General features: G+C 42.0%; 1 protein-coding gene across 2 annotated transcripts; it reads left to right on the top strand.

Moving 5' to 3' along the window:
* Positions 1–27,920, top strand: ATPAF1 (ATP synthase mitochondrial F1 complex assembly factor 1). 2 transcript variants are annotated; one of them, XM_081224398.1, is made up of 9 exons: positions 3–479; positions 5,263–5,371; positions 8,454–8,504; positions 9,202–9,264; positions 11,991–12,041; positions 13,227–13,274; positions 17,044–17,139; positions 19,054–19,161; positions 25,113–27,920. In XM_081224398.1, the coding sequence occupies exons 1-9, from the start codon at positions 151–153 to the stop codon at positions 25,287–25,289; spliced, it is 1,032 nt and encodes a 343-aa protein (XP_081080524.1). In that variant the 5' UTR covers positions 3–150; the 3' UTR covers positions 25,290–27,920. The 2 variants fall into 2 exon arrangements, with proteins under 2 accessions (XP_081080525.1, XP_081080524.1); XM_081224399.1 differs by lacking the exon at positions 11,991–12,041 and having other exon boundaries at positions 1–479.
* The last annotated feature ends 37 nt before the right edge of the window (positions 27,921–27,957 follow it).

Below are 27,957 nucleotides of genomic sequence, written 5' to 3' on the forward strand. Positions count from 1 at the left end.
AGAGCACGGGCGCGGGGCGCGGGGCGCGGGCGGGGGCCGGGGCAGGAGCGGCGAACCCCCTGCCTTCCACCGCGCCCTTCACCGGCTCCCGGAACCTTGAGCGCGCGGAACCTCGTTGCTGGACCGCGGGCGCGGCGGACCCGGAGGGCGATGGAGCGGGCGCGCGGGCCGCGGGCCGAGGCCGACGTGCCCGGGGAGGAGGAGGAGGAAGCGGGGGCGGCCATGGCTGCCGTGGTGGCGGCAGCGAGTGGCGCGGGCCCGGCCGTCCTGCAGGTGGCCGGCCTCTACCACGGCCTGTGCGCGGTGCGCAGCCGCGCCCTGGGCCTGGGGCTCGTGTCACCCGCGCAGCTGCGCGTGTTCCCGGTGCGCCGCGGCTCGGGCCGGCCCGCGGGGGGCGCCGAAGGCAGCGGGGTCGGGAAAGAGATTGAGGCCAACCCCTTCTACTACCGCTACCGCGACAAGATCCAGCAGCTGCGCAGGTGCGGGCCCGGCCGGCGGCGGGCGGGGAGGAGGGGCGGCGCTCGGCCCGCGCTCCTGGTGTATCTGTATCTGGCGCTCTCAGCCCTTCGAGCAGCCCTGCCAGAGGATCACTGGCACTGTCCCCACTCTACAGATGGTTATCTAGGCTCAGAGAGGCTCGGTCACTTGGCTAAGATCACACAGCTAGTGTGAGAGCCGGGAGTCTCAGCGAAGCCCCAGTTGTCTTTCTGTCTGCTTTAGTTCTCAAAACGCTGAGGTCGACTCTTACGACAGCCCTTAGGAGGCAGGCAACTCCGAGAGACCTGTACTCATTATCGAAATGGGAAAATGGAGCCTTCCAGAGAAGGGACTTGACTTGCTCAAGGTCACCTATTTGAGTCAGCTGAGCCCTGCCCTAGGACTCGGGTTCCCAGGCTTCTAGCTGAGGACCCTGACTGTAAGGAAAGGAGATTGGGTGGGGGCAGGGCATCAAAGATTAATAGTGTTACAGTTGGCTCTCAGTTGAACTCTCTCATTAAGATGAGAAAACTGAGGGTCAGAGAGAGTAAGAGGCCTGCCAAAGGTCACACAGCTGGTTGGGATTTCTCTGACTTAGAATCCGGGGTTCCTAACACTACCCTTCACCTTCCAGAGAGAAGGACCTGGAGATTAGAGGAGGTTGAGGTGGGTATAAGGGGGCCTTGGAGGGTCCAAAGAGTTGAACCGGGAAGAGCTGAAAGAGATCAAAAGTGAAAATTGAAGGGACTTGCGAGAGAATCTGGCAGGGTGGGCAGACAGTTGTCTTAGGAAAGGAAACCTAAGACTGATACTGTAACTTCTTTGAGTTCTAGCTCATCTCTACTTCCACAGCCTTAATTTACTCTATCATTTTCACCCAGAATATTGCAGTCATCCTCTAACTCAGCGGTCCCCAACCATTTTGGCACCAGGGGCCGGTTTTGTGGAAGACAGTTTTTCCACAGACTGCGGTGGGGGGGGAGGTGGGTTATGGTTTCGGGATGATTCAAGTACATTACATTTAATGTGCACTTTATTTCTATTATTATTACATTGTAATATATAGTGAAATAATTATACAGTTCACCATAATGCAGAACCAGTGGGAGCCCTAAGCTTGTTTTCACTTGCCACTCACTGAGAGGGTTTTTGTTTGTTTATTTGTTTTGTTTTGTTTTGTTTTTGCGGTACGCGGGCCTCTCACTGTTGTGGCCTCTCCCGTTGCGGAGCACAGGCTCCGGACGCGCAGGCTTAGCGGCCATGGCTAACGGGCCTAGCCGCTCTGCAGCATGTGGGATCTTCCCGGACCGGGGCACGAACCCATGTCCCCTGCATCGGCAGGCGTACTCTCAACCACTGCGCCACCAGGGAAGCCCCAAGACATTTATTTATTTATTTATTTATTTGGTCACGCTGTGCAGCATGTGGGACCTTAGTTCCCCAACCAGGGATTGAACCTGTGCCCCCTGCATTGGGAGCGTGGAGTCTTAACCACTGGACCACCAGGGAAGTCCCTACTGATAGGGTTTTGACAGGAGTCTGCAAGCAATTGATTTATTATGGTCTCTGTGCAGTCAAACCTCTCTGCTAATGATACTCTGTATTTGCAGCCACTCCCCAGCGCTAGCATCAGCGCCTCAGCTCCACCTCAGATCATGAGGCATTAGATTCTCAGAAGGAGCGCACAACCTAGATCCCTCACCTGCGCAGTTCACATTAGGGTTCACACTCCTATGAGACTAATGCTGCCGCTGATCTGACAGGAGGCGGAACTCCGGCAGTAATGCGAGGGATGGAGAGTGGCTGTAAATACAGATGAAACTTTCCTTGCTTGCCAGCTGCTTACCTCCTGCTGTGTGGCCCAGTTCCTAACAGGCCACGGACTGGTACCGGTCCGTGGCCCGGGGGTTGGGGACCCCTGCTCTAACTAGTCTTCCTCACTTCTGGTCTTAGACCCATCTACCCCCAGTCCATGTCACTGCTACTATAATGATCTTTCTTTGAAAGAATGACAGAGTAAATGAATGAGGATTTTTGCTCTCCTTCAACAGCATTCAGATATACTCAAGTATTTGTCATCTTAAAAACCTTTTCTTGACCTACATTCCCCTTCAGCCTTTTCTCACTGATCCCTTTCACAGACAAGCATCTCAGAAGAGTGGTCTACTAATATTCTGAATACTTCACAGCTCCTGTTCATTCTTATTCATGAACAAATGAATGACTGGTTTTACTTTCCTTCCCCACTAGATCATTCCTGTGTCAGTATTTACACATACTACTGCTATCTCCTAAAGAGTGGCTTTCCAAGGCCACTCCATATCCTTAGTGTTCCATGCAAGGCCCTTGTGCTCTAGTACCTGCCAGTCTCCCTAGCTTTATCTAATACCAAAACTTCCTTTTAGCTCCATGGCCCAGTGCAAAGGAATAAAGGACTGATGTTGGGGGCAGGTGTTCCAGGTAAGGGGAGCAACAGAGCCTGAAACCACCTCAGCCATTTGGGAATATCTGAGCAAATTTTCATCATAATACCTGTAGCACTCTCATGTACTTATTTACGTCTTTCTGTCCTACTAGATGGTAAGCTCCTTGAGGTAGGGACTCTTTCTTATTTATTTCTGTATCTCTGAAGCCCAGCAAGTTAACCAACAGGCGAGAGACAACAAGTCAAGTTTGTTGAATGAGTGAAAGGGAGAGAGGAAGGAATAAGTCCTAGAAGAAGTTGAGTGAGATGGGAGGGAAAACTGTGGCTACAAAAGGGAAAAGAACATGAAGTAGAGGAAAAGGGAGGTAAGCAGTGAAAGCAGGGCCAAAAAAGGATCAGTAGAACCTGGGCCAAGTCAAGGAAAGAGGCAAGACAGAGCTTCGCCGTGAGGCCCAAGACTAACAGGTAGGCTATCGTGAGATATTTTAAAAGGAATTATAGTCCTGATTGGTTAGTGCTGTAGCATACTCACTAAAACCTGGGCTCTTGGAGCACTTATAACCCCCGTTCAGTGTGAGCCAACAGCAAGACAAGGCTGTGTGCCCTGCTGACCCCACTCCAGTCCAGTACTTGGGTTTTTGCATCACACTCTACACTGGTGAGAGCTTTAGGCCCACTGTATCTAGAGTGTGCATAAACAATTCCCAGAGAGCAGGTCCACGGTAAGGAATGATTTACAAATCATGTATATGAAGAGAGGCTAAAAAAACTGAAGAAATTCAACCTAGAGAAGAGAAACTTAGGAGGTGACATAAGAGCAATTTTCAGGTACTCATAAAAAGAACTAGACATTTTCTCTTGTTCCTGGGGGAGTGAAAGATACAGAGAGGTCGACTTAGACTCTGAATGTTTTAATAATAAAAGATGTCCAGGGTGAGAGTACACAGGGCTCCACTGCCTGGGCCACCCCTCACCGTCTCCATCTGCTCACTGGCAACACTGACCTAGGCCCTGGTACTTGCAGCCCTGGCCGGGCAGGTGCCACACCCTACCAGGTGAGGCCCTTGGTGCAGCTCTTCATCGAGGAGGAGCTGGCCTTCTCCGGAAGGGAGGAAGATCTATCCAAGTACATGGCAGTGAAGGGAGTGGTGTTCGACATCACCTCCAGAAAGGAGTTACATGGAGGAGGAGCGCCCTCCGTTGCCTTGACCAAGAAGGACCAGAGGGGTGACCAGGATGCCCTTGGAGCCTGCAGACATCACCCATGACACTACAGTTCTCATGGCCCGGGAGCTGGAGCCCCTGGATGACATCTTCACCAAAGTGTACACAGCCAAATATTGTCAGCTACACAGCCTGAAGCATTCTTAACAGATGGCAGCCCCAACCTGGACTTCACGCCTGAAGACCAGCCCCATTTTGACATAAAGGACAAATTCTGATGTTCTATCAACTGGAGCAGGTTCTTTGGAGAGAGGGTCAGGGAGAACTCAGGTGCTAAATCTGCAAAATAGGCTGCCTGAAGCCTCTGAATTGCCGGGATCTGAATAAATAGAGATTTGCCCTAGTCGGGGAGGGAAGGGAGATGTCTAAGAATTAGATGTGTTCCAGTAAAAGCTTGACACCTGGGATTCCTGCCTGAGGATTCTTGCATCTAACCCAGCAAGATGACCACAAAGTACCTTTCCCATCTTAAGGATTTAAATTCCAAATACCCAGAGTGTAAGTACCTGAGGGAGCAAGCCCTGTGTCACCCTAGGGAATATCCTGCAGGAGAAAAGTGTTACACAGGCCCCTTGAGGATTAATAACAGTTGAATAAGTGGATTTCTTTTTCCACTTTCTTGATTTGTAGGCCTGTGCTCAGGCCTAACTAAATTAAGACAAATCCTTCAGCCTCTGACTGTCCTCTCTCTGTGAAAGTGGAGCACGGTGCTTTGTTATTTCAAAATCCAGAAAGGCGGGCTTCCCTGGCGGCACAGTGGTTAAGAATCCGCCTGCCAGTGCAGGGCACATGGGTTCAAGCCCTGGTCCAGGAAGATCCCACATGCTGCGAAGCAGCTAAGCCCGTGCGCCACAACTGCTGAGCCTGCACTCTAGAGCCCGTGAGCCGCAACTACTGAGCCCGCGTGCCAAAACTACTGAAGCCCGTGTGCCTAGAGCCCGTGCTCTGCAGCAAGAGAAGCCACCGCAATGAGAAGCCTGTGCACCACAAGGAAGAGTAGACCCTGTCTCCACAACTAGAGACAAGCCCGCGTGCAGCAACGAAGACCCAACGCAGCCAAAAATAAATTAAGTAAATAAATTTATTTAAAAAAAGAAAGGCCCAGGTGGTTTATCCTTTGGTTTACCTTTGATCAGGTCTGACCCAACTGCTTTTGAGTCCCGACTGGAGAAGTGCAGTGAGTTTCGGAAGCAGCCAGTGGGGCACTCCAAGCAAGGTGACTTTATCAAATGTGTGGAACAGAAGGTAAGACTTACCCCTTTGGGTGTTGTTGGCTCACCAGTGCTCTACATCCCCACCCCTGACCCTTATCCTGGGAGTGGGCTCATTGAGGGGATCAGCTCCATCCATAAATGGTATTCTGCTCTTTCTGGCAAGGTACTGTAGTCATGGTGGAGATATAAGGGGATGAAAAGGGTAATCTCTTCTCCCAGGGGGTGTAGTCGAGTGGTCAAGGAAGGGCACACATGTAGGGATCAGGGAGGAAAAAAGGGCTTAATACATGTTAGCTCTCAGAGCTGGGGAAAAGCATGTTGAAAGCTGTGTATAGTCAGCCCTCCCTACCTGCAGGTTCTGCATCCACAGATTTTGCATCTGTGGATCCAGCCAACAGCTGATAGAAAGTATTCAGGGGGAAAAAAAACTGTAGAAAGTTCCAAAAAGCAGCACTTGAGTTTGCCACTTACAGGTAGCTATTTACATAGCATTTATTGTATTTACAACTATTTACATAGAATTTACATTGTATTAGGTATTATAAGTAGTCTAGAGATGATGTAAAGTGTATGGGAAGATGTGCGAAGGTTATATGCAAATACTACACCATTTTATACAAGAGACTTGAGCACCTACAGATTCTGGTGTCTTCAGGGGTCCTGGAACCAATCCCTGACTGATACCAGGGGACAATTGTATAGGGAGATTAATCTAATGCAGTGCTTCTCAAACTTTTTGACCATGACCCACGGTAAGAAATATATTTTACATTGCAATTCATTACACATATATGTATATAATTATAACTGAAACAAATGCTTACTTTTACTGTTGATACATGCAATGCACTCTTATTATTATTTTCATCTTTTAAAAACTTTGGCCACAGTCCACTAAATTGATTTCACAACCTATGATTTGAAAAATACTAATCTAAGGTGGTGCACAGAACAAATTGGAGTGGGAGAGGCCAAAGCCAGGGAGAATATATCCAGGTGTGGGCTTCATGGGCCTGAAATAAGGTAGTTACAGTGGAAAATTGGGGTTCTACATTGTAAAAGGAGAGATGTTTATTTTACTTGGAAAATAACTTTTTTTGCCTTGGGTATCCTAAATTTTAAGAGAATCCACTCAGTCTTTTAATAACTGGTTGAGTTAATTAGAATAATAAGAATAGTTAATGGGTTAGTCATTACAAGGTTGGGAAGCAAATTCAACTTGTGATAAACGTAGTTTACAATCTTATATGAACAAATAACTTTCTACTACAAATATTTTATCAAATGTAATTTCCTTTAGCAAACATTTATAGTGTCAAGATTACAAATAAATAGCTATGGGAAATATTACTGTATTATAAACTTTCAATATTATCTGGGAAAGCTTTTTGCCCCTTTTTGAAACAAGACTTAGAAATTCAGCTTTACGATGACAAGAGCAGAATAAGTAAAGATCTAATTTAAATTATGGCAACTCAGGTAAATATTCACTTACTGTCTTTCTTACCTAGCTAGAGGAAGGCTAATAGCTAATGGCTACATTTCTAAAGCCTTTTCTTTACTTTGAGTCATTGGTTCCCTACCACGTGATACCCAACATCCCCCTTTTATAATAAATTATATTTAATTCTCTCTAATTCTACCCTGAAATGAAATGTAGACAATATAACCCACCTACACACATAATTTCAGGGGGAAAAAATAAATATACTGCCTTAACTGTAATAAAGGGAAGTATTTTTTAAATAAAATACAGATTTCAGCATGTAAGTTCTTGGGCACGACTATGCTGTGAGACCTAGTACAGTCATCAGGTTCTTTCACCTCTATGAAATCACCATAAATACATAAGCAACAAATGCAAACTGGTACGGGATGTTGGTAATTATAAAAACTCCCAAACCATAAGCAGTGTTGTCATCAGTGACCCTCATGAGATTCCACAATGTACAGTCTTCTCTTAAGTTACATAGTAGTTGAATTTCTGAAAAATTCAGCATTGAATAAAACTGTTTTAAAAAGGAGAAAGAAAGAGAAAGGAAAGGAAGGAGGGAGGGAGGAAGGAGAGAAGGTCTGGCTAGGATTGGAAAGTTGTGTGGGATGAGGGGAAATTCATTATGTAGAACTCATCTGCAGAATTGCAGCTCATTTACCACCGCTGCCTCTCCCATAAATGCAGGTGAAACCATCCAGTCAATTATTGTGATAACAAAAAAACAGGTCCCCATAGGTTTCCAAAGCATCAGTAGTAGGCATGCTTTAAATGTTTCATTAATTGCTCTTGAGACTTTGGGCACATAGGGTGTATCCAGTAGGTTTTTCTACAGCACGCTTTTGTCTAATTTGTGGGTACTGGTTCTACGGACATCGTTTATGAAAGGTTTGGATTCATTAAAGCACAGAGTAATGAAAAACAGGGTTTCATGCAGAAAGTATGTTTCAGCTTCAGAATCCCAGGTGTGGATTGCACTCCTCTCTGAAAGGCACAGAAATTGAATGGAAAACTCAGAACAACACATCCCTACTGTCAGAAACAACTCAAAATTGTATTTCCTGGCCATGGCCTTTATCTGAGAGTGGGCTAGGAGAGAAAATAATCACTTTCAGTTGTTCCTGGCCTTTTTTGAGGGGGAGTCTAATTTGAGGGAGGGAATACTAAGATGGAATACTAGAAAAGACTCAACAGTCTGCTGAGGTTGCCTGACTTCAGAAGTGCTGTCACAGATAAGAAGCAGCTTGGAAAATACACCATTCCATTCTTACCTCCTCTGTGGCTCACTGGGAAGGAGAGCACAGGAAACCCAAGTAGGCTTGTTCTGGGAAGGAGTCCCTCATCCATGGTGGCAGGGATAGAATGGACTCTCAGTACCAGTAGATGGTGTTTACTAACAAAGAACTCCTTTCTCATCTCTATCTCAGAATCAGTCAAAGAAAAGTTGTCTCACAAACAGTAACTCTTAGAACAGTGTGTACAGTTACTGTATAGAGTGGAGAGAAGTGAGTTCTGAGGTGCAACATTACTAAATGAGTTATTGGGCACCTCACCTAGGGAGGGTGGTCTTCTTCTTAAGGGTAAAGTATAGTTTAATATCCTGTCCCATTGTATATTTCAGACAGACACATTGGGGAAACAGCGTATGAGCAGAGGATTCACCAAGGACAAGGTAGGTTTCTAATTAAATATCCAAGCGTGAATTCATATGGAACATCTATAACAAGAAGCTGCAATTTTGAACATATTTACTGTGGTTCAGTAATTTTGTGATTTTCTAACTGTGGAGATGAGAGGTATTTCTATGAAATTTTGTTATGACCTTGATATGACTCCTAGTATAGTGTGGGTCCTGGGGGTGCTAGAGGAAATGTGAAGGAAATGTAGTGTACTACTTCCTACTTTCTATAGGAAGTAGATTTTTTTTTTTTGGCCACGCTGCGCAGCATGCGGGATCTTAGTTCTCCAACCAGGGATTGAACCCGTGCCCCCTGCGGTGGAAATGTGGAGGCATAACTACTGGACCGCCAGGGAAGTCCCAGGAAGTTTTAAAAAATCAAATAAAAACATGTTTACTCTGTCATTTAACTTGCAAATAAGGAGCCACTTCTGGCAGAATAGCAGTTAAAGGTAACAACCGAACTTTCTCCTCTTAGGATCCCAGTAGATATTCCCTGAAAATAGAACTGTGAAACCTGCCCTGGGGGTTCCCTTTTCTGAGCATGTGGGTTTTCTTATACTCATTCTCCACTTACTGAAGATCTGCTTTACTGTCCTCCCATGTTGCTTCCCACAAGGCTTACAGATAGAGTTAAACTGTTTTATTTTTTTAATTGTGGGTGTTAATTGCCTTTTATTTTCTCTTTCAGACTCTCAGTTCAATCTTTAACATTGAGATGGTGAAAGACAAAACTGCAGAAGAAATAAAACAGGTAATGAATGAAAATGAATTGGCATACTTTATGAAAATGTGTGCTCTGTGAACCAAATCTGAAAGTAGAAAGGAGCATACATTTCCTGACACCTCTTTCTAGCCAAAATGAAAGGCAATCATTGACAGCAAAAATGATGAATTACGTGAAAAATAGTGCATACAAAAACTTGGTCTCACTCCTATATATCTAATCAACTCACATTTCCCCTTTCTTTTTCATTCCTGTTGTCCACATCTTATTTAAAATCATCACTACTCTATGCCTGGATGACTACCTTTCTAAATAGGTTTCCCTGCTCTAACTTCTCCCACCCCCTCTCCCCCTATCATATCCTCACCAGTTCAATCCTCCTAAAGTTCTACTTCATATAGTGTATTGGTTAAGAACACAGACTCTAGGACCAAGCTGCCAGTTTTAAGTCCTAGCTCTGGCACTTACTAGCGGAATGACTTTGATAAGTTAGTTAACTTTTGGGGGCCTCAGATTCCCTATCTGTAAAGTGGACATAATAATAGTACTTACCTCATGGAGTTATTTGGGGAATTAAATGAGTTAATATTTATAAAGTACTTGGAACAGTGCCTGGCACAGAATAAGTGCTATATTTGTGTTTTTAAATAAATAAATATTATGTTAGTAACCTGCTCTCAAATATTCAGTGACTTCCCATATTCCTTTGCTTGACATTCAGAGTCCTCCATTATTTTAGGACCTTCTGCAGGAAGCTTCCTGGACACCTTCCTTCAAACCACGTGTGATCTATTCCGCTTGTTTGGCCATTCCATATACCAAGCATTCCATATTGCTTGAATTAGCATTTGTAAATGCTATTTACATTTTCACATCTGATTCTTTCCTCTCTAATTAGAATAAAATAAGCTATTTATTGGTATTCCTTATAGTTCCATGAATTATATTTTAGGTCTATTGAGAGAATCAAAATAATAATAAAAGCAGTATACTACGTGTCAGGTACTGTACTTAGTGCTTTATATACAGTATTTCATTGTATTCTCATAACCCCCTTATAAAGTAGGTGCTATTATTCCCAATTTACAGCTGAGGAAACTGTAACTTAAAGACATGAAGCAACTTAGTGGCAGAGCTAGGACTCAAACCCTTGTCTGTTTGACTCTACATCATATTCCCTTACGGGAAGCTGTGCCAATTGCTGTGGGTGTCCTTGAGCGCTGTGTCATTGATTTCAGCAGACAGTTATTAAATGTCAGCCTCTGTGCCAGGCACAGAAATAAATGAGAGAATCCCCAGCTCTCAAAGGGTTTCAGCCTAGTGGAAAGAGAGACACAGAAACAAAAAGAGAACAGCGCAGAGTTCTAACTTCTGTTAATAGAGGCTTAGTGCAAACTCTCCAGGAGACCTGAAACTGCCTTTGGGAAGAAGTGCCAATAGAAAGTGGACACCAGGCATGTCCTTTAGGGGAGAAAGAAGCCAGGCCCAGGAGGCCTGATCATCATATGACAAATATCATTTAGACCTACATTTTTAGATACGAATTTGTGTTCATTAATATAATTTTGAGTAACCAAGGTCAACTATGTTAGGGAACGTCTGTCAGTCTCATAAATTCAGTGTGGATTCAGAAAATATCTTCTAATATAAATTAAATAAAAATAAGCAGGATATGCTGTCCTTAAAATGAGGAGACAGTGTTTTGACATGCAAAAAAAAAAAAAAGGAAAAAAAGAAAAGCAACCTTACTGAATTGATAGAGTGAGGTCCTAGGAGGTAATAGTCCTTCTGTGCTTTGTGTTGGTGAGATCACACTTTGATTAGTATCTTCAGTTGCCCCCCTCCCCCCCCATTTTCATGGGAATGTTGACAAAGCAGAGCAGCTGTAAAGGAAGGTGACCCAGTCTTCAACACCAGCTCCCTCAGGTGTCTCCTTGGCTATGATGCCTTCCCCAACCTCTATGCCTTTGCTACTGCTTGTCATTCTCTGCTTAGAATGTGTCTGTTATTTTCTCTCCTACCTGTTTATCTTCCCAGACTCCCTGTTCACCTGGCTAACTCCTGATCATTCTTCAGGATACAGCTCAAGTGTCGCTTCCTCTGCCACTTGTTCCCTAACTTGGATTAAGTGCCTCTTTTTTGCCCTCAGAGCACCTTGGCTTTGGTTTGCATTGTAATTCTGTTGTGCTAAGCACAAACATTATTTCAGTAGTCTTCACAGTAATCCTCTAAGGTTAATATTACTATTTTATTGATGAGTATATTGATATAATTTAGTGATTTCCAGTAGTTTTCCCAAAGTAGCATAGCCAGCAAATGATAAGAGCTGCGATTTGCATCCAGATCTGTCTGACTTCAGACCCTGGTTCCGAATGACTGATCCTGGCTCTCTGAGAGGGCCCACAGTTGGCCGGACAGTGCGGGTTTGGGGAGAGAAGAGAGAAGATATGATTAAAAAAAAAAAGCTTGTCTATTACACACAAGGCACACCTTGGGAGAAGTGATTAACAAGGTCTCAGAATCCGTTTCTCTGATAGGAATTTGTTATTAAGAGTTGCAGTTTAATCATCTAGAAGAGTAGGTGGTATTAAATCTTTTTTGCAATCATGTACTAGTAATAAAAGTATTACATTGGGTTTTCCTCCCTGTTATCAAATAGCATATTACTCCGAGCAATGAAAGCTGTCACCACTTCTTGGTACAGGTTGAAAAGGTTACTGATGTGTCACAGACACTCTCTCTTTTTTGTACAGATTTGGCAGCAGTATTTTGCAGCAAAAGATACAGTCTACGCAGTTATTCCTGTAAGTAGTTTGGAGGGGAAAATGAAAGTGTTATAACATGAAGGTCAGGGCTCTAACCTTAGCAGGCAGTTGCTTTTACTTTTCCTATGTTTATTGCCTCTTGAGAACTTACATTTATAGCTCTGAAGGTTCTTATTATGCCCTGAGCACCAAAGATTGGGAACTCCATATGGTATATTTATGGCTTTTGTTTTTCATCTTCCTTGTTTAGAAATGTCTCTTTGAGTCAAGTCTCTGACAAGGGAGCATGGTGTAAGTTTATGTTGCTGAGCAATTTCCAAGGGTCTTTTATTTCTTTTTGGTATTTTCCAGCCAAGCTGTTGGAATTTAGGACAGGGCCTCTGGCCTAGCTTTCTTCCCTTCCTGTCTATGAGTGACCTGTACCTGAGCTGACTTGGAGCTTCCTCCTAGTCTTTTTCTGGCATTTCCCCTCAGCAAGTGGCATTTTTTTTTTTTTCCTTTCTCAAAATTGCTTTCTTGGAGATAGTAACGGGCCACTGCTTGACCATTAAGATCTGTGACTGGGAAGGAATGCTACCGACTTCTTCTGGTTTATGTCCTACTGCCTTCTACCAGAAGAAAGCATTTAATGTACTGGGTTATCAGCTAGTTCTTTCATTGTTCTTCTCTGAAGAGGAAGTAGCTTTAGGTTAAGTTTATATCAAGCACCCAAATATATACTGAGCTTACATGTGTAAGTTTAAGGAGAAAAACTTACAGATGGAAAAATAAAGCCAGGCCTTTTGGTTGTTGTGAGAGTATTGCTATCTTTTAAGAAAATAAAAAGATCTTTTACATATATACCCTTTCCTTTCATGAGTCCAACATTCAGAAGGCTCGGCACTTTTCATGATATTTTAGGTCTCCAGTGCTGACTCATCGTTTGAACAGGCTTTCTTAGCTCTCCCTGGACAAAGTCAGTGACCTGTTGTCTCTGACACTGGGCAGAGTCCCCTGAAGAGTTAGAGCATTTGCAGTATGCACTCTTCACACATAATTCTGATATTGAACAGGAAAGCATACCTCTGCTTTTTCCTCTTTGTTGTAAGAGGGATTTGTAAATGATGGAACTTGGGATTGTTTTAGTTGTATTTTAGTTCTAGAGTTCAGTCTTGGTGAATTTAAATGTGATTGTGGCCTTTTATGTTTTCTTGTTTTTGAATTTTATTCTTTTCTAACCTACAGAAAGAGAAGTTTGATCTGATCTGGAACCGAGCTCAGTCCTGTCCAACAGTAAGTGTCCAGTGACCATATGAGGATTGCTTATCAGTGCTGCCAGACGAGGATGTTTCCTAACCAATCTCTTCATACTCCATACCATCTCACATGTTGTAGTTATTTAACAAAGACGCTCACATGTTGATTGTACTGATAAGTAAGATTTTTAGCCTTATGAAATCATGTGGGTTTGGCCCAATAAGCCTGTGGCTGTTTAGCTCTCTGAAACATCTCAGCCCTTTCTGATGTGGATCTTAATTTATTAATATAAGTGAATGTTGGAAGCAACACCTGAGACCTTAATCTTTTCATCCTCCTTTAAGTTTCTCTTTTATTGGCAGTTTCTTTTCAGTTTTGGCCATGCTATTTTGATTATATATACCTAAAAGGAATTATGAAATTGTTGCTGGGGTATTGAGCTGCCAGAAGACCTAAGAGAAAGGGAATAGGTGAGATGGATCAGCTGACTTGGTGTCTATACTAATTTCTAAGATTCTCAGAAAATGCTTCTAAACATTGCTGAGAGAAAATAAAAAACATCTAAGTAAATGGAGAGATATACTGTGTTGGACGACTCAATATTGTTGTCATTTCTCTCCAAAGTGATCTCTAGATAAAACATAATCCCAATCAAAATCCTAATAGGGTTTTTTTTTCTTTTTTTTTTTTAAATTGACAAGCCAATTTAAAAAACTTATTTGGATATCCAAAGGACCTAGAATAACAAAACAATTTTGAAAAAGAAGAACAAATTTAGAGAACTTACATTACCTGATTTCAAGACTATGTTTTCATAAAGCTACACTAGTGAAGACAATGTGGTAACAGCATAAAGACAGACAAATAGATCAATGGAACAGAATAGAGAATTCAGAAGTAAACTAATGTATGCATGGTCAGTTGTTTTTCAGCAAAGGTGCCAAGGTAATTAAATAGAGAAAGGATAACCTTTTCAACACATGTCCAACAAATTGTGCGAAACAATTTGAGTATCCATATGCAAAAAAATGAACCTCTACTCTTACCTCACACAGTATCCAAAAATTAACTCAAGATCTAGAAAAAGGGCTTCCCTGGTGGCGCAGTAGTTGAGAGTCCACCTGCCGATGTAGGGGACACGGGTTTGTGCCCCAGTCCGGGAAGATCCCACATGCCGCGGAGCGGCTGGGCCCATGAGCCATGGCCGCTGAGCCTGCGCATCCGGAGCCTGTGCTCCGCAGCAGGAGAGGCCACAACAGTGAGAGGCCGCGTACTGCAAAAAAACAAAAAAGGTCTAGAAAAAAAAAAAGATTGAATCTTAGTGACCTGGGCTTGGCAGAGATTTAAGTATCGATACATCACAAAAAGCACAAAACCATAAAAGAAAAAATCAATAAATGAGATTTTGTCAAAATTAAAATTTTCTCTTTGTATACCCATGTTCATAACAGCATTAGTCACAGTAGCCAAAGGGTAGAAGCAACACAAGTGTCCACTGATAGATGAATGGTTAAATAAAATGTGATATATAGATGCAGTAGAACATTATTCAGCCTTATAAAGGAAGGAAATTCTGACACATGCTACAACATTCATGAACCTTAAAGACATTATGCTAAGTGAAATAAGCCAGTCACAAAAGGACAAATACTGTACGATTCCACTTATATGAGGTACCTAGAATAGATTCATATACAGAAAGAAGGACAGTGGTTGCCAGGGGATAAGTGGAAAGCACAGTGGGGAGTTATTGTTTAACGGGTATGGAGTTTCAGTTTGGGAAGATGAAAAAGGTTCTGGAGATGGATGGTGGTGAAGGTTTCACAACATTGTGAATGTACTTAATGCCACTGAATTGTGCACTTTAAATGGTTAAAATGGTAACTGTTATGTCTATTTTACCACAATAAAAAAAATTAAAAATTTCTACTTTTCGAAAGACATTGTTGTGAAAATGAAAAGGTAAGCCACGGACTAGGAGAAAATAGTTGCAAACATACATTGACAAGTGACTTGTATATAGAATATACTAAAAACTCTTACAACTTTATAAGCGGACAAGCAACCCAATTTAAAAATGAGCAAAAGAGTCAGACAATTCACCAATGAAGTGCAATGGAAGTTATAAGATGTTCAACATCATTTGTCATAATGGGAATGCAAATTAAAACCACAGTGAGATACCACTAAGATGATTAAAATTAAAAAGATTGACCATCCCAAGTGCTGGTGAGGATATGGGACAGCTGGAACTCTAACATATTGCTGATAATAATGTAAAATGGTACAACCACTTTAGAAAACAGTCTGGCAGTTTCTTTAAAAGTTAAGCGTATACCTGCCATAAGACCCAGCCATTCTACTCCTAGATATTTTCCCAAGGGAACTGAAAGCATATGTCCATTCAGTGACTTGTACACAAGTGTTCATAGCAGCTTTATTTGTAATAACCAAATACTGAAGATACCCAACTCTGTCTCAGGTGAAAGAATAAAGAAATTGTGTGTGTGTGTACATATACATCATATCAATACATATATAATGGAGTAAGATTCAGCAATAAGAAGGAATGAACCATTGATATATGCACCAACGTGGATAGATCACAAAACAATTGTGCGAAGTGAAAGAAGCCAAACCAAAAAGAAGTATAGATTCTGTGGTTTCATTTATACGAAATTCTAGAAAATGAAGACTGACCAGTAGTGACAGAAACCAAGTCAGTGGCTGCTTAGGAACAGTTGGAGAGCGGGAGACATGAATTACAAAGGAATTTTTAGAGATAATAGATATGTTCATTGTGTTGGTTGTGGTAATGGTTTCACTGTATACACATGTCACAACTATTCTAATTGTACGCTTTAAATATATGCAACTTATACTTCAAGTATACCTCAATAAAGCTTTAATAAAAATGTTTACCCTTTAGGCACTGAGGTTATCTCATGTAATAATAATAAAACAGAGCCTTAGTGGTTAGCAGTAAGGAGACAATTCCATGACTAATGCATATTGGACTGATTATACTTTGTTTTGTTCTGGCACCATTCTCTGCACCACTCCTCCCCAATTCAACCTGAGCATAAAACTAATTATTTCTTGGTGTTTAGAGACATGCTTCAGTATCAGCCTCAGATAGTAGAATATGAAGTGATTACAATAATTGTGACAAAAATTAATGCAGCAGCATTAGAAAGTTTAGAAATTGAAAAAGACCCAAAAGTTCATCAAAAGAAGGATAGATAAAATTGTGGCAAATTTCTGTAGTCAAATTCCATATAACAGTGAAAATAATGAATTAGAAGTTATACTTATCAACATGAGTAAATCTCAGAAGTATGATGTGAAGTAAAAAAAGTGAGTTGCAAAAGTATACATATAACCATTGTAAAGTAATTATACTCCAATAAAGATGTTAAAAAAAAGTATACCTATAGTTTGATACGATTTAAGTTTTTAAACATGCAAACAGTACTATTTCTTGTTTATGGATGTATACCTATACATTAAAAGTATAAAAACCTGAAAGGGAATGACAGACACTAAATGCTGTTTACCTGTTATACTGGAATGGAATTAGAATGGGTTTACAGAGAGAGCTTCATTTGGATCTCTAATGCTTTCTTTCTTATGTGGGTTGGGTAGTGTATGAGTGTTTGTTACATTATAACATATGAATTTCATGATTTAAAAGAAGTTTTAAAAACCAAACTTTGAAGAAATGGAGTGAATGACACAGGTGGTTGGACATAGAGCAAATGATTTTATTTATTCATCTGTCTCCTCATGTATTTGTTTCCCACAGTTTCTGTGTGCACTGCCAAGAAGGGAAGGTTATGAGTTTTTTGTCGGGCATTGGACAGGTACTGAACTCCACTTCACTGCACTTATAAATATTCAGGTAGGTGGCCTGTGCTCAGCCCCTAGATGAAGGAGGCCTACCCCTTTGTGTTATTATGAGCCCTTGCTGAGGCTTGAGGACACAGAATATGTACTAACTACCAGCAGGATTTGCTGTAGCACTGATGAATTGTCGTACTTTGCTGGGCTAGCTTTTTAGGCCCCACTCACTACCTAGAAACTGAAAAGATCCCAAAACACGTTCTCTGACTATATCTGGCTCTCTCCTCTCTTCCCCATACATCTATAACATTTACTGCATGTACCTCACTTAACAACATGGGTGAGTGATGAAGGTTATCTTTATAACCTTAAGGTAGGCTCTTTGTCTTACATGTGTTTTATTAACCAAGTCAGCACTTTCTAAGGTGCTAGATGCATAGTTTTCATTTCACAGATGTCGTTTTGTTTGCTTCCCTCCTTCCTTTTTCTTTGTTTTACTCCCAAGTATTAGATTAAGAAGTTTGATCCAAAGCATTTGAAGCTTTTAAAATAAAAGTATTTTAAATGAGATCATCACCAGTATTGACATTCTATATTTGGAGGCTGAATCTAGCAAAAACAAGAATGTATTATAATGGCTTGGAAGTTGGGGTAAAGGGAGCACAAAACAGAATGAGAATTTGCTCATGACTGTAGCCCTTGTGATTGTATCCAAAAATTATATTGTGTTTGTTTTTAAAAAAAAAAATAGTAGAAAGAAAAGAAAAAAAATAGTGGGCTCAGAGAAGTTAGTTCGCAGTGCTAATAAGTGGTAGAGCTGGGTTTGCTCGACTCCAGGTTATTGACTCCAAAGTCTATGAACTTAACCATTATGCTGTTGTGTTGGAAACTATGCTAGGACTGGCTTTGTGAAGCTCATATACAAGTATAGGAAAAAGATCCAGAAACATAATTATGACCAAAATGATGTGTATTTGAAGTATGTTCGAGAGAACTGAGGCTGAACTATTATTAAGAGTACCCTAGCAATAATTAGGTATTGATGATTAAAAGGACTTTTGCTGAAATTTTAAAGATGAAACCCAGAGATCTTTTGAATGTATAGTTGTTTCCTTCTATACTATATGAGGGCTTAGGCTTTGAACCTAGCCTCTGTTCCTAGTCTGGAGTGAGGTCTAGTCACCACTGCCCTGTCCATTCTTCATGAAATTATGATGTTCTCATTCTTCTTTCCCCACTTCCTCCCACCCAGATTATATTTTAAAACTGCACATTACAGCGCTTCCCTGGTGGCGCAGTGGTTGAGAGTCCACCTGCCGATGCAGGGGACACGGGTTCGTGCCCCGGTCCGGGAGGATCCCACATGCCGCGGAGTGGGTGGGCCCGTGAGCCATGGCCACTGAGCCTGCGCATCCGGAGCCTGTGCTCCTCAACGGGAGAGGCCACAACAGTGAGAGGCCCGCGTACTGCGCAAAAAAAAAAACAAAAAACAAAAACTGCACATTACAAATCTGGCCCATGTGCAGACTCTCCAGCTGTTTGCTACAGCTTAAAAGAGCTCAGTCCTCAGAGCCAGCCAAGGGGAGTAGATTTCAACTGTGAAATGCACTAGTCCATAAAAGCGGCAATTACACAGGCATATTGCTTTATTTAAGACTTGATCTGGTAGCTGCTTGTGCCGTTTTGTTTTTAAATATATGGCCATGATGAAGGATTCACTGCCTACTGTAAACATTTTCCGGGAGAAAAGCCAAACCTTTTTCAATTGAAGACACAAATAACACTGTGCAAGCTGTCAGTTTCGATGTGCCTTGGCAGACCTGGCCACCGCCACGTGCCAGTCCTCCGACTCACCAGCCACACAAGGGGCTGTTAAGAGCCAGAATTCCCTCCAGACTCTTTATTGCTGTGAAGTCGCAGTTTTGTTGTGGTGGCACCTTACTGAGCCTTGATTAAGTGTTCCTCCTTACAGACCCGAGGGGAAGCTGCAGCCAGCCAGCTGATTTTATATCACTACCCTGAACTTAAGGAAGAAAAGGGCATAGTGCTGATGACAGCAGAAATGGATTCCACATTTCTGGTAAGAATCAACTTTTACCTTTTTGGATTTACCTGGTGACCCTGAAGGTATTCAGATACAGTTATATGGTATCTGCACTTGTTACCTTTCTAAAATCCAGTAATTCTGACTCCAGGACACATCTGGCCCTAGGGGTTTCAGGCAAGAGACTATGGACAAGTAAATGGCTTCTTAAATGTAGGGAAGAGTTCAAAGTCTAGAATAGTTCTTAATCTTTTATCTTCCTCCACACTGTTCACATGTACAGCATTCATCATACATAGTGAATTTCCTTCCTCCTTTTCCCATTTCCTGGGATAGAGCACTGACCATATGCCCATAGGTAATGATGTCTTTTGTGTTTGTTCTTTACATATCCAGGGCCAGGAGCAGTTTTATGATTACTGTTCAGCCTGTTCGTCTAGTCCTTGCTCATTTCAGTCTCATTTATCTGGCAGGGTTTAACTTCAGGTTGTCCTCAAGATAGTGGGCACTTTAGTGCCTCTTCCTCCTGAGGTTCTTTATTACAACACCCACTTATTTTTCCTCTGTCTCTTAATCAGCTGCATACAAGAAAGGGAAAAGTTATGCTACTCAGCTAGTATCTCATAGTAGCAGTAAGCCCCAAGTCTAGGACATAATTGAGACTCTACTTCCTTGTCTGTTATTCCTATAACTGTTCAGTCCCATTTCTCCCATTCTTCCTTCTACCCATCACACTCAACTGGAAGTCACCCAAAATCCTACCCAGAAGAATGGACTTGCCATTAACTGAGACAGACAAGATTGCAGGTGGAAGAGGTTTGGGAGGAAGATCAGGAGCTCAATTTTCAACACGTTAAATCTGAGATGCCTATTAGATATCCAAGTAGTAGGCAGTTAGATATATGAGCTTGGAGTTCAGGGGAGAGGTCCAAGCTAGAGAGATAAAAATGAGAGTAGTCAGCATACAGGTTGTTATTTAAAGCCATGAGACTGAATGAAATCACCAAGGAAGTTAATGAAGGTAGAAAAGAGAAGAGGTCTAAGAACTGAGCCCTGGAGTGATGAGGAAGCATCAGCAAAGAAGATTAAAAAGGAAGAGTCAGTGAGATAGGAGGAAAATTAAGATGGTAGAATCCCCTGGAAGCTAAGATAGAATGTTTCAAGGAACAAGGGTGCTCAACTAGCCAAATCTCACTTGCTGGTAGGGCAAATGAGATGAGGACTGAGAATTTACTAGATTTCACAACATGGAAGTCATTGGGGACCTTTATAAGGGCAGTTTCAAAGGAGTGGTAGGACAGAAGCATGATTGGAGTACATTTAAGAAAGAATGGGAAGAGAAAGAGTAAGCATAAACACATCTTTCAAGGGATGTTTTTCAGAAGGGAAGGAGAGAATGGGGTGTAAGAAGTGGGGATGAGAATGTTTTTTTGGTTTTGTTCTAAATGAGAGAAATAACATTATATGTTTATGCTGATGGAAAGAGCCAGTAGAGAGGGAAATATTGATAATGCATGAGAAGGAGGCTGGAGAGTTGTTGAGTGGTGTTTTTGAGTGGGGTGAGTCTTGGGAATGAGGGGTTGATCTTTGCCAGAAACGTAACAACAGGAGAGAAGCCAGGATATAATGACACAAATACAGTTAAATGAATAGAGGTGATGGTAGCTTGTAAGAAGTTCTCTTCAGATTGCTTAGTGAAAAGAAAGATCGTCAGCTGAGAGTGAGGATGGAAGAATAGGTGTTGGACTTTAGAGTGGAAAAGAGAAAGTGTGAAATTGTTGTCTAGGACAGGCCCATGAGTTGAGAATGTGTTCTACATCTTTAAGTAGTTGAGAAAACAAACAAACAAAAAAACTAAAAAAGAATAATATTTCATGGCCTGTGAAATGTATATGAAATTCAAATTTCAGTGTCTGTAGATATTGGAACACAGCCATGCTTATCATTTACATGTTATCTATGGCTGCTTTACCTCTACAACAGAGAGTTGAGTAGCTGCAACAGAGACTATAGGGCCATAGACCCTAAAATATTAACAGTCGCCCTTTCCAGAAAGTGTTGACGTGTGATCTAGGAAAATGGAAGAGAGACTGGGTGTGCGGGTACAAGCACAGAGAGGGAGGACCGAGAGTTGGATTTAACTGGGTTATGGTTTAGCCAAGTGATGTAATGAAGTAAGATAGGGACCAGGAAGTTAAAAGTGAATGCAAAAGAATGATTGTAATTATTGACAATGGAGTGCAAGTTGGATAAAGAGGGAAGTGGAAACATGAGAAAGGTTAGAGACAGAACTGCGAGTCCTACTTGAGTTAAAGGATTTTTTAATTTGGGAGTGAGTGTTAAATATAGGAAATAGTAGACAAAGTGCGGATGTTTCAAATTGAGATTTGGAGGGGATATGGTTATCAATAATGATAAGGTTTAAAATTTGACCAGAGGAGTGAGCGACATAGAGATTGTACTGCATTTTCTGATCTTCAGCAAAGCATAATATCTAACTGTATTAGAAGTGGACTCTAGAGGTCAGAGGAGACCCTTTCTGTTTTAGCATTTATACCACCTCACCCTAGTGGTCTCAGACCCATAATTATTAAAATTTACTTCCTAGCCTTATAACATTTAACATCATACCAGACAACATACATTTGCCTTGTATAAGTCAACTTGACTATGAGTTTCTAATGTAGTACAGAATTAGACATGTTAGAATTTAGTGTAGAGATACATGATTCAGAGATGGGAAACCTAGAAATGTAATATAAATATATGATCCCCTGCACACTCACGCATGAGTTTGCACTTTAGGCATAGTGTTTCCAAATACAGTAAAGCAAATGAATAGAAATACCTGGAAACTAGAGGTTTCTTCTGAACTGATTAACTTTAATGATGAAAATTTAGTATAGTATTAGAAAGCCTTATTTGGGTCCACATGTGTGTCACCAGATGATTTCATTGGAATGTAGTAAGTGCTAGGATAGAGACATGCACAGCTTTGGGGGAAGGGGCAGGGGGAGCGTTCCTGGCCCAGAAGGAGGAAGAAGCATTCCTGGAGATGACACCTGAGCTGCACCTCAAAGATTAGCAGGAGTTTAGCAAGGTAAAGTGGGGAGGGGGAGGGGAATGTTCCAGGTGGTGGAAATAGAATACATAAATGCTAGGAGGCATAAAATGACTTGGGGTATTACAAACAGTTTGCTATCACTGGTATATTAAAAAAGGAGGTTTGGTGGGTTGTGTTTAAAGGATCAGCTTTATCCTGCAGGCACAAAATGATCATTAAAGGGTTTTGAATGGGGGGTGACCCATAAAGAGTTGGATTTTAAGACCATTAACCTTAAGTATTTGCTTCCTAAATATTTTTTAGTTCTAGCCTGGTCAGTGTGATCATTTAAAATGTAGTTGCAATAGTCTGGGCAAAAAGTAGTAAAGACCTAAACTAGAGCAGTGGTAGTAGGGATGGAGGAGAGAGAATGACTCCAGAAATATATAGGGAATAAAATGGGCAAGACTTGGTAATTTGATTATAGCTATTAAGATTGAAAGAGAGGGAGGAATCAGGTTTGTTAATAAACCTCCTTGTTGAGCAACATAGGGAATTAATATGTTTATCTTCTTGGGTCTTGGAAAGGGAAGAGACTACTGTTTCATGTTGAGAGAATAAAAGGCAGGGGGTGAATAAGTGGGCAGGGGTTGGGGGTGCAGGGGAGCTTTCCATAATCCTCCATGAGAGACATTTGCACATATCTCCATATCTTAACTCTCTATCCACCATTCTAGTGGTCTTCAAACTAGTGGTCAGAGCCCTTTATCCACACAGAATCTTATTATGTAAAACCCCAGGATATAACAGCTGAAAGGGAGGTGAAGGGACCAGAGGCACCTCCACCTAGGACTCTGCAGTTTGAGCAGCACTGTTCTAGAATGTACACAACTGAAATTACCCTTACCTCCACCATCCTAAGCCTCAAATAAAAGTTGACTCACAGGCCCTACAGTTCAGGGCCTCAGAGAGTGGTGGTACCTGCCTCAGATTATGCACTTGCTTTAGAGATGGTTTGTTCTTGAGGCATGTTTGAATATAAGAAAGGTAAAAATGATGAAGTAGAGTTATCGACCTTGATCAGTCTTAACTATTTGCCCCACCAGAAGTGCTATCAGGGTGAAGTGGAGGGAGTACCAGCCTGGGAGTAGAGAGGTCTGGTCCTTGCTCTGCCACTTGTTAGCCATATGACCTTGGGTCTATCCCTGACCCTCATCTGCTTTGGTCTCCTGGTCCATTAAATGAGGACTGGGTGATCTCTAAGGCCCCTTCCAGCTCTAAAATTCTATTAATTTGAAATAGCCAGCATTTTGGAAAATGGCTTTTGATTGAAGATCCAGTCTCAGAGATCAGTGCCTGCTTATGAGAAATGACCTGCAAGGCCCATAGGAGGGAATGGAGGTGAAGCAGGCTGTGGTATTTATAAACCTATTTTCATCACTGTAGCTAGACATAGCACACTTTTGACAGTTTTAGTAGGAATTTTCCATTATCGCTTGGGGTTGGGTTTTGGCTGTGTGAACACTGTCATTGTGAATAAGTGCCTCTGATCAGCTAACACTAGAGAATGTACAGGAAGCAAAAGTAAGAGTTTTTGAAGTAACTCTCTTGTAAGGTTTCAAGAGTGTAGCCTGTGTCCTGCTCCCACTTCTGTTACACAGAGTGGTCTGGTCACCATTTCCCTGCTACTGAGCTTAGAGAAGGTGGCCCCTTCTTTTCCCTGGGGCTTTGCGGGTGGATTAGTTAGAAATGACTGCATAACAAATTACTACTCCAAAACTTAGTGGCTTAAAATAACAAATATCTATCGCCTCACAGTTTCTGTGTGTCAGGAGTTCAGGAGCAACATGGCTGGGTGTTTCTGGCTCAGAGTCTCTCATGAAGTTGCTGTCAAGATGTTGGCAAGGACGACAGTCACTTGAAGGCTGATTGGGCTTGACGATCCACCTCTGACCCCACTTGCATGGCTGTTGGCAGGAGGCCTCATTTCCTTGCCACACTGGCTTCTCCGTAGGCTACTTGAATGTCCTCATGATATGGCAACTGACTTTCCCCAAAGCAAGTGATTCAAGAGAGACAGAAAGACAGAAGCTGCAATGTCTTCTGTGACTGAATAGCACAAGTCATTTTTCATCATGCCACTTTAGTCCATTTGTTAGAAGCAAGTCACTATGTATAGCCAACACTCAAGGAAAGAGAAATGAGGCTCCATCACAGAGAAGAAAGAGTGTCATAGGGAATCCCCTGGCGGTCCAGTTGTTAGGACTCCGCACTTTCACTGCCGAGGGCCTGGGTTCAGTCCCTGGTCAGGGAACTAAGATCCCACAAGCCACGCAGCACAGCCAAAAAAAAAAAGAAAAAAGAAAAAAACATTGTGTCATAGACTTTATGGACAAATTGTAAAACTACAGCTGGCTTTGGCACTACTTTTTTGACTGAGGTGGTATGAGGAACAGGTTTTATTCAAGAGTATGTCTGGTTAGTCAAGAACTTAGTAGTAACTCACAAACTGGTTCTTGGAGATGGGTAACTATTGCTATTTTTTCCCCCTTGAGATAAACTTAACAGTTACTAAAGAACTGAATGAAGAGGGAAATTTTTAACATATGCATTAATTTATTAGCAAACATTCACCAGATTTCACTGGGTGCAGGATGTAAAAGAAGCACATACTTTGAGAAATTCACACAAAGGAAGACAGACAAAAAAGAAAAAGAGGAAAAAAAAGACAGATACAATACAGTATGATACATACTATGTTAGAGGAATGTGTAGGGTAATTTGAATACACAGAAAAGGGGCACCTCACCAAGACTTGGGATGTCAGGGAAGCTTTCTGCAAGCAGTGACTCCTGGGTGAGGGCCCCCAACTGCCATAGGACTTAGACACAGAGCTTCATGGCCCTGTGCTGGAAAGGACCTGACTGTTCTTTTTACCTTTCAGAATGTTACTGAGGCACAGTGCATTGCCAACCAAGTTCAGCTCTTCTATGCCACTGATCGAAAAGAGACCTACGGGTTAGTGGAGACCTTTAACTTCAGACCAAATGAGTTCAAATATATGTCTGTCATCGCTGAATTGGAACAAAGCGGACTTGGAGCAGAACTGAAATGTTCTTAGAACCAGGATAAGATTTAGAGCTGTAAGGTTGGTTTACAGAGTTTGCTCAGCCCTGGATAGTCCTGAGCCTACCCACCCCCTGACCTCTCGGGAGCTCAACATCTATAATGAGCAGTCTCTAAGGAGTTGCCCTGTATGCTTATTGCAAGAAGTAACATGGAGGTGAGCCCTGTTACTTGATAGTCAGGAACCAAGGTACCCAAGCATTCTGATCATTATCTCCCAGCATACTGAGGTTTCCTTTTTAAGTGTTTGAGGTCATAACCAGAGACAGCCAAGGATCCACAAGATGGTTGACTTGATTTTACACACTGTAATAGTATATTTGTTTTCTGGACATTTTGACTGCACAGCTCCCAAATGATTAGCTCCTCATCTTTATAAACTGTGACAGGATGATAAGCTTGAAGACCTGCTGTAGTTAGATGTGGGCTTTACATACTCTTCCCACTTGGCTGGCCAAAGGCATAACCTAGATATCCTGTTAGACTCTAGAACAACCAGATATTGCCATCAGGATTAAGACTCCGTCTAGATGCCCCCAGAGATGGCTTTAGTGTAGCTGGTTTGAAGTATCAGCAGATTTCAGTTATAGTTAAACGGGTGCAGTGCCTGCTGCCTGCATATTTTTAAACTATGGTTTGTGGCGCCTGCTTCTCTAACTCTGCCTGTTGGAAGCTGTGTATTTGGAGGGGCTGAATCAAGTGCAGTATAAATAAATCAACACTTTTGTAAAGAGAGGATGAATCCAGATTGGCTTTTTTTTGTTGTTTTAACAACTCTAAACCATGCCAGTATTATAGAAAAGGTAGGCGGAAGCAAATGTACCCATATTGGGTGTGGGGAAAATGTAGCAATAAAATAAAGTCTGGCTTATAATCTTTGTTACACTAAATAGTGAAATCTAAGCTGTGTGCTATCCATAGCATCAGTACTGTGGGCTGATTTCATCAAAACTCATCTTCGGACTCAGCAGTTGCTTGAAATGCCAGAAATAAGAAAGAAGCTCTCCAGCGCAGGAAACTCAGGTTTGGTTAGTAGTGCCACTGTTGTGGCTCCAAGCTCAGCAATAGAAGCCGGTGGCGGTTACACACCTGCCTTCTGAACTCGAGGCCCCAGAGCGTGTCCCCGCCCCCAGTATTGTTGTCAGCCGCCTCTACTATAATACTTTCCTTTTCTTCATCTAACATGCTCCACTTTGCTGCTCCTGCCTATGGTCTGGCGAATGACACAATATGGTGAGTGGGAATGTAACCAGGATTTGCAGTTTGTGTGTGTGTTTTCTTTATTACAGGAGACTTTTTATAAGTTGGGCTTGTCCCCAAGTCCTTTAAATGGGGTTGGACTTCCTATTATTTTCTGAGCTGTGTTTATTTTGAGGTACTTCTGAGTCTGTGTGTAGAAAGAGATAGTGTTTGTTTAACCTGGAAAAGTTGCTGGTCTTTCACAGTTTCTCTTAAGGTTGAGCTGTTTCCTAATGCAAATTCAGGCCTCTGTTCCTGACAGTTAATTTTTTTGAGAAACTTGAATCTGGATGTTTGGAGTCCCAGGAATCTTTGATATCAGGTGGAGTTACTTTCATGGATATGTCTCCTTTTCCCTCCAGATGGACCCAGGCTTTAGCCATAGTACCTTTCATAACACCTCCACCAGAAGGTGAGAAAATGATGGGGAAAGAAGTCAGAACTGGCTGCTCATTTTATTATTCCTTCCAGCTTTGCCCTGAATCCCCCACTCGCCAGAGAAGTATGTATCCATGGCCAGTTACATTGGACATGATCAGAGTACCATCTGGCTGTTCTTTATATTTACCTAGCAAGATCTGGCAAAGAGCTAAAAGAAAATTGTTACATTAATCAGTCCCCTGGTACAACATGGTGTTATACAAAGTGGACAGGCTTTACAGTTAAGTGAATCTAGGTTCAGTGTTGGGATTGATTAGCTCCAAATGTTGAACAAATTATTTAAGCTCTCTAATTCTGTTTCTTTATCTGTAAAATGACAGTAATAATATCTACCTCACAGGATTATTGTGAGAATTAAATTAACTTACATAGAGACTATACAGAGCTTAATAAATGTCATCTCCCTTCTTCCCCCCTTCTTGCCCTGCCTCTCACCAAAGGCCAACACAAATTAGCATTTCAGGTGTGCAGATCATCCTTCATTCCAGTTTTATAAGCAAACCTTATCTCACAGGTTCTCAAACTTTAATTTGCGGTGGAATTACCTAGAGCACTTTAGAATGCAGACTCTCAGGTCCCAAAGCCCAACCTGCTGAAGCGCTGGGAATCTGCATTTTAATATGTGCTCCAGATGATTCTGATGTAGATAATTAGCCAGCCACACTCTGAGGACCACTACCTTCTCTGTTCTTCACAAAAAATACCCGTTAGCCAGGTCTCTCGTTCCTGGGGACATGAACCGTAGAATCCGGTCCCTCTGCTCTTTTCCTCCTGTAGGGGTCCCCTCGGCATACGCTACATTATATTTACTCATGTACGTATCTTTCCCCCAGACTGTGAGCTCCTTGAGGGCCAGGCTTTATCTCCATTCTCAGCACCAAGGACATGGTCTGGAACAGAGAAGATACTCAGGTTTTTGTTAAATAAATAAATGACATGGATTTTAGCCAAAACATTATCTTGTTCTGTATATGCTTATATTT

This window comes from Mesoplodon bidens, assembly GCF_964165515.1.
Source record: "Mesoplodon bidens genome assembly, chromosome: 2".
Classification (NCBI taxonomy): Eukaryota; Metazoa; Chordata; class Mammalia; order Artiodactyla; family Ziphiidae; genus Mesoplodon; species Mesoplodon bidens.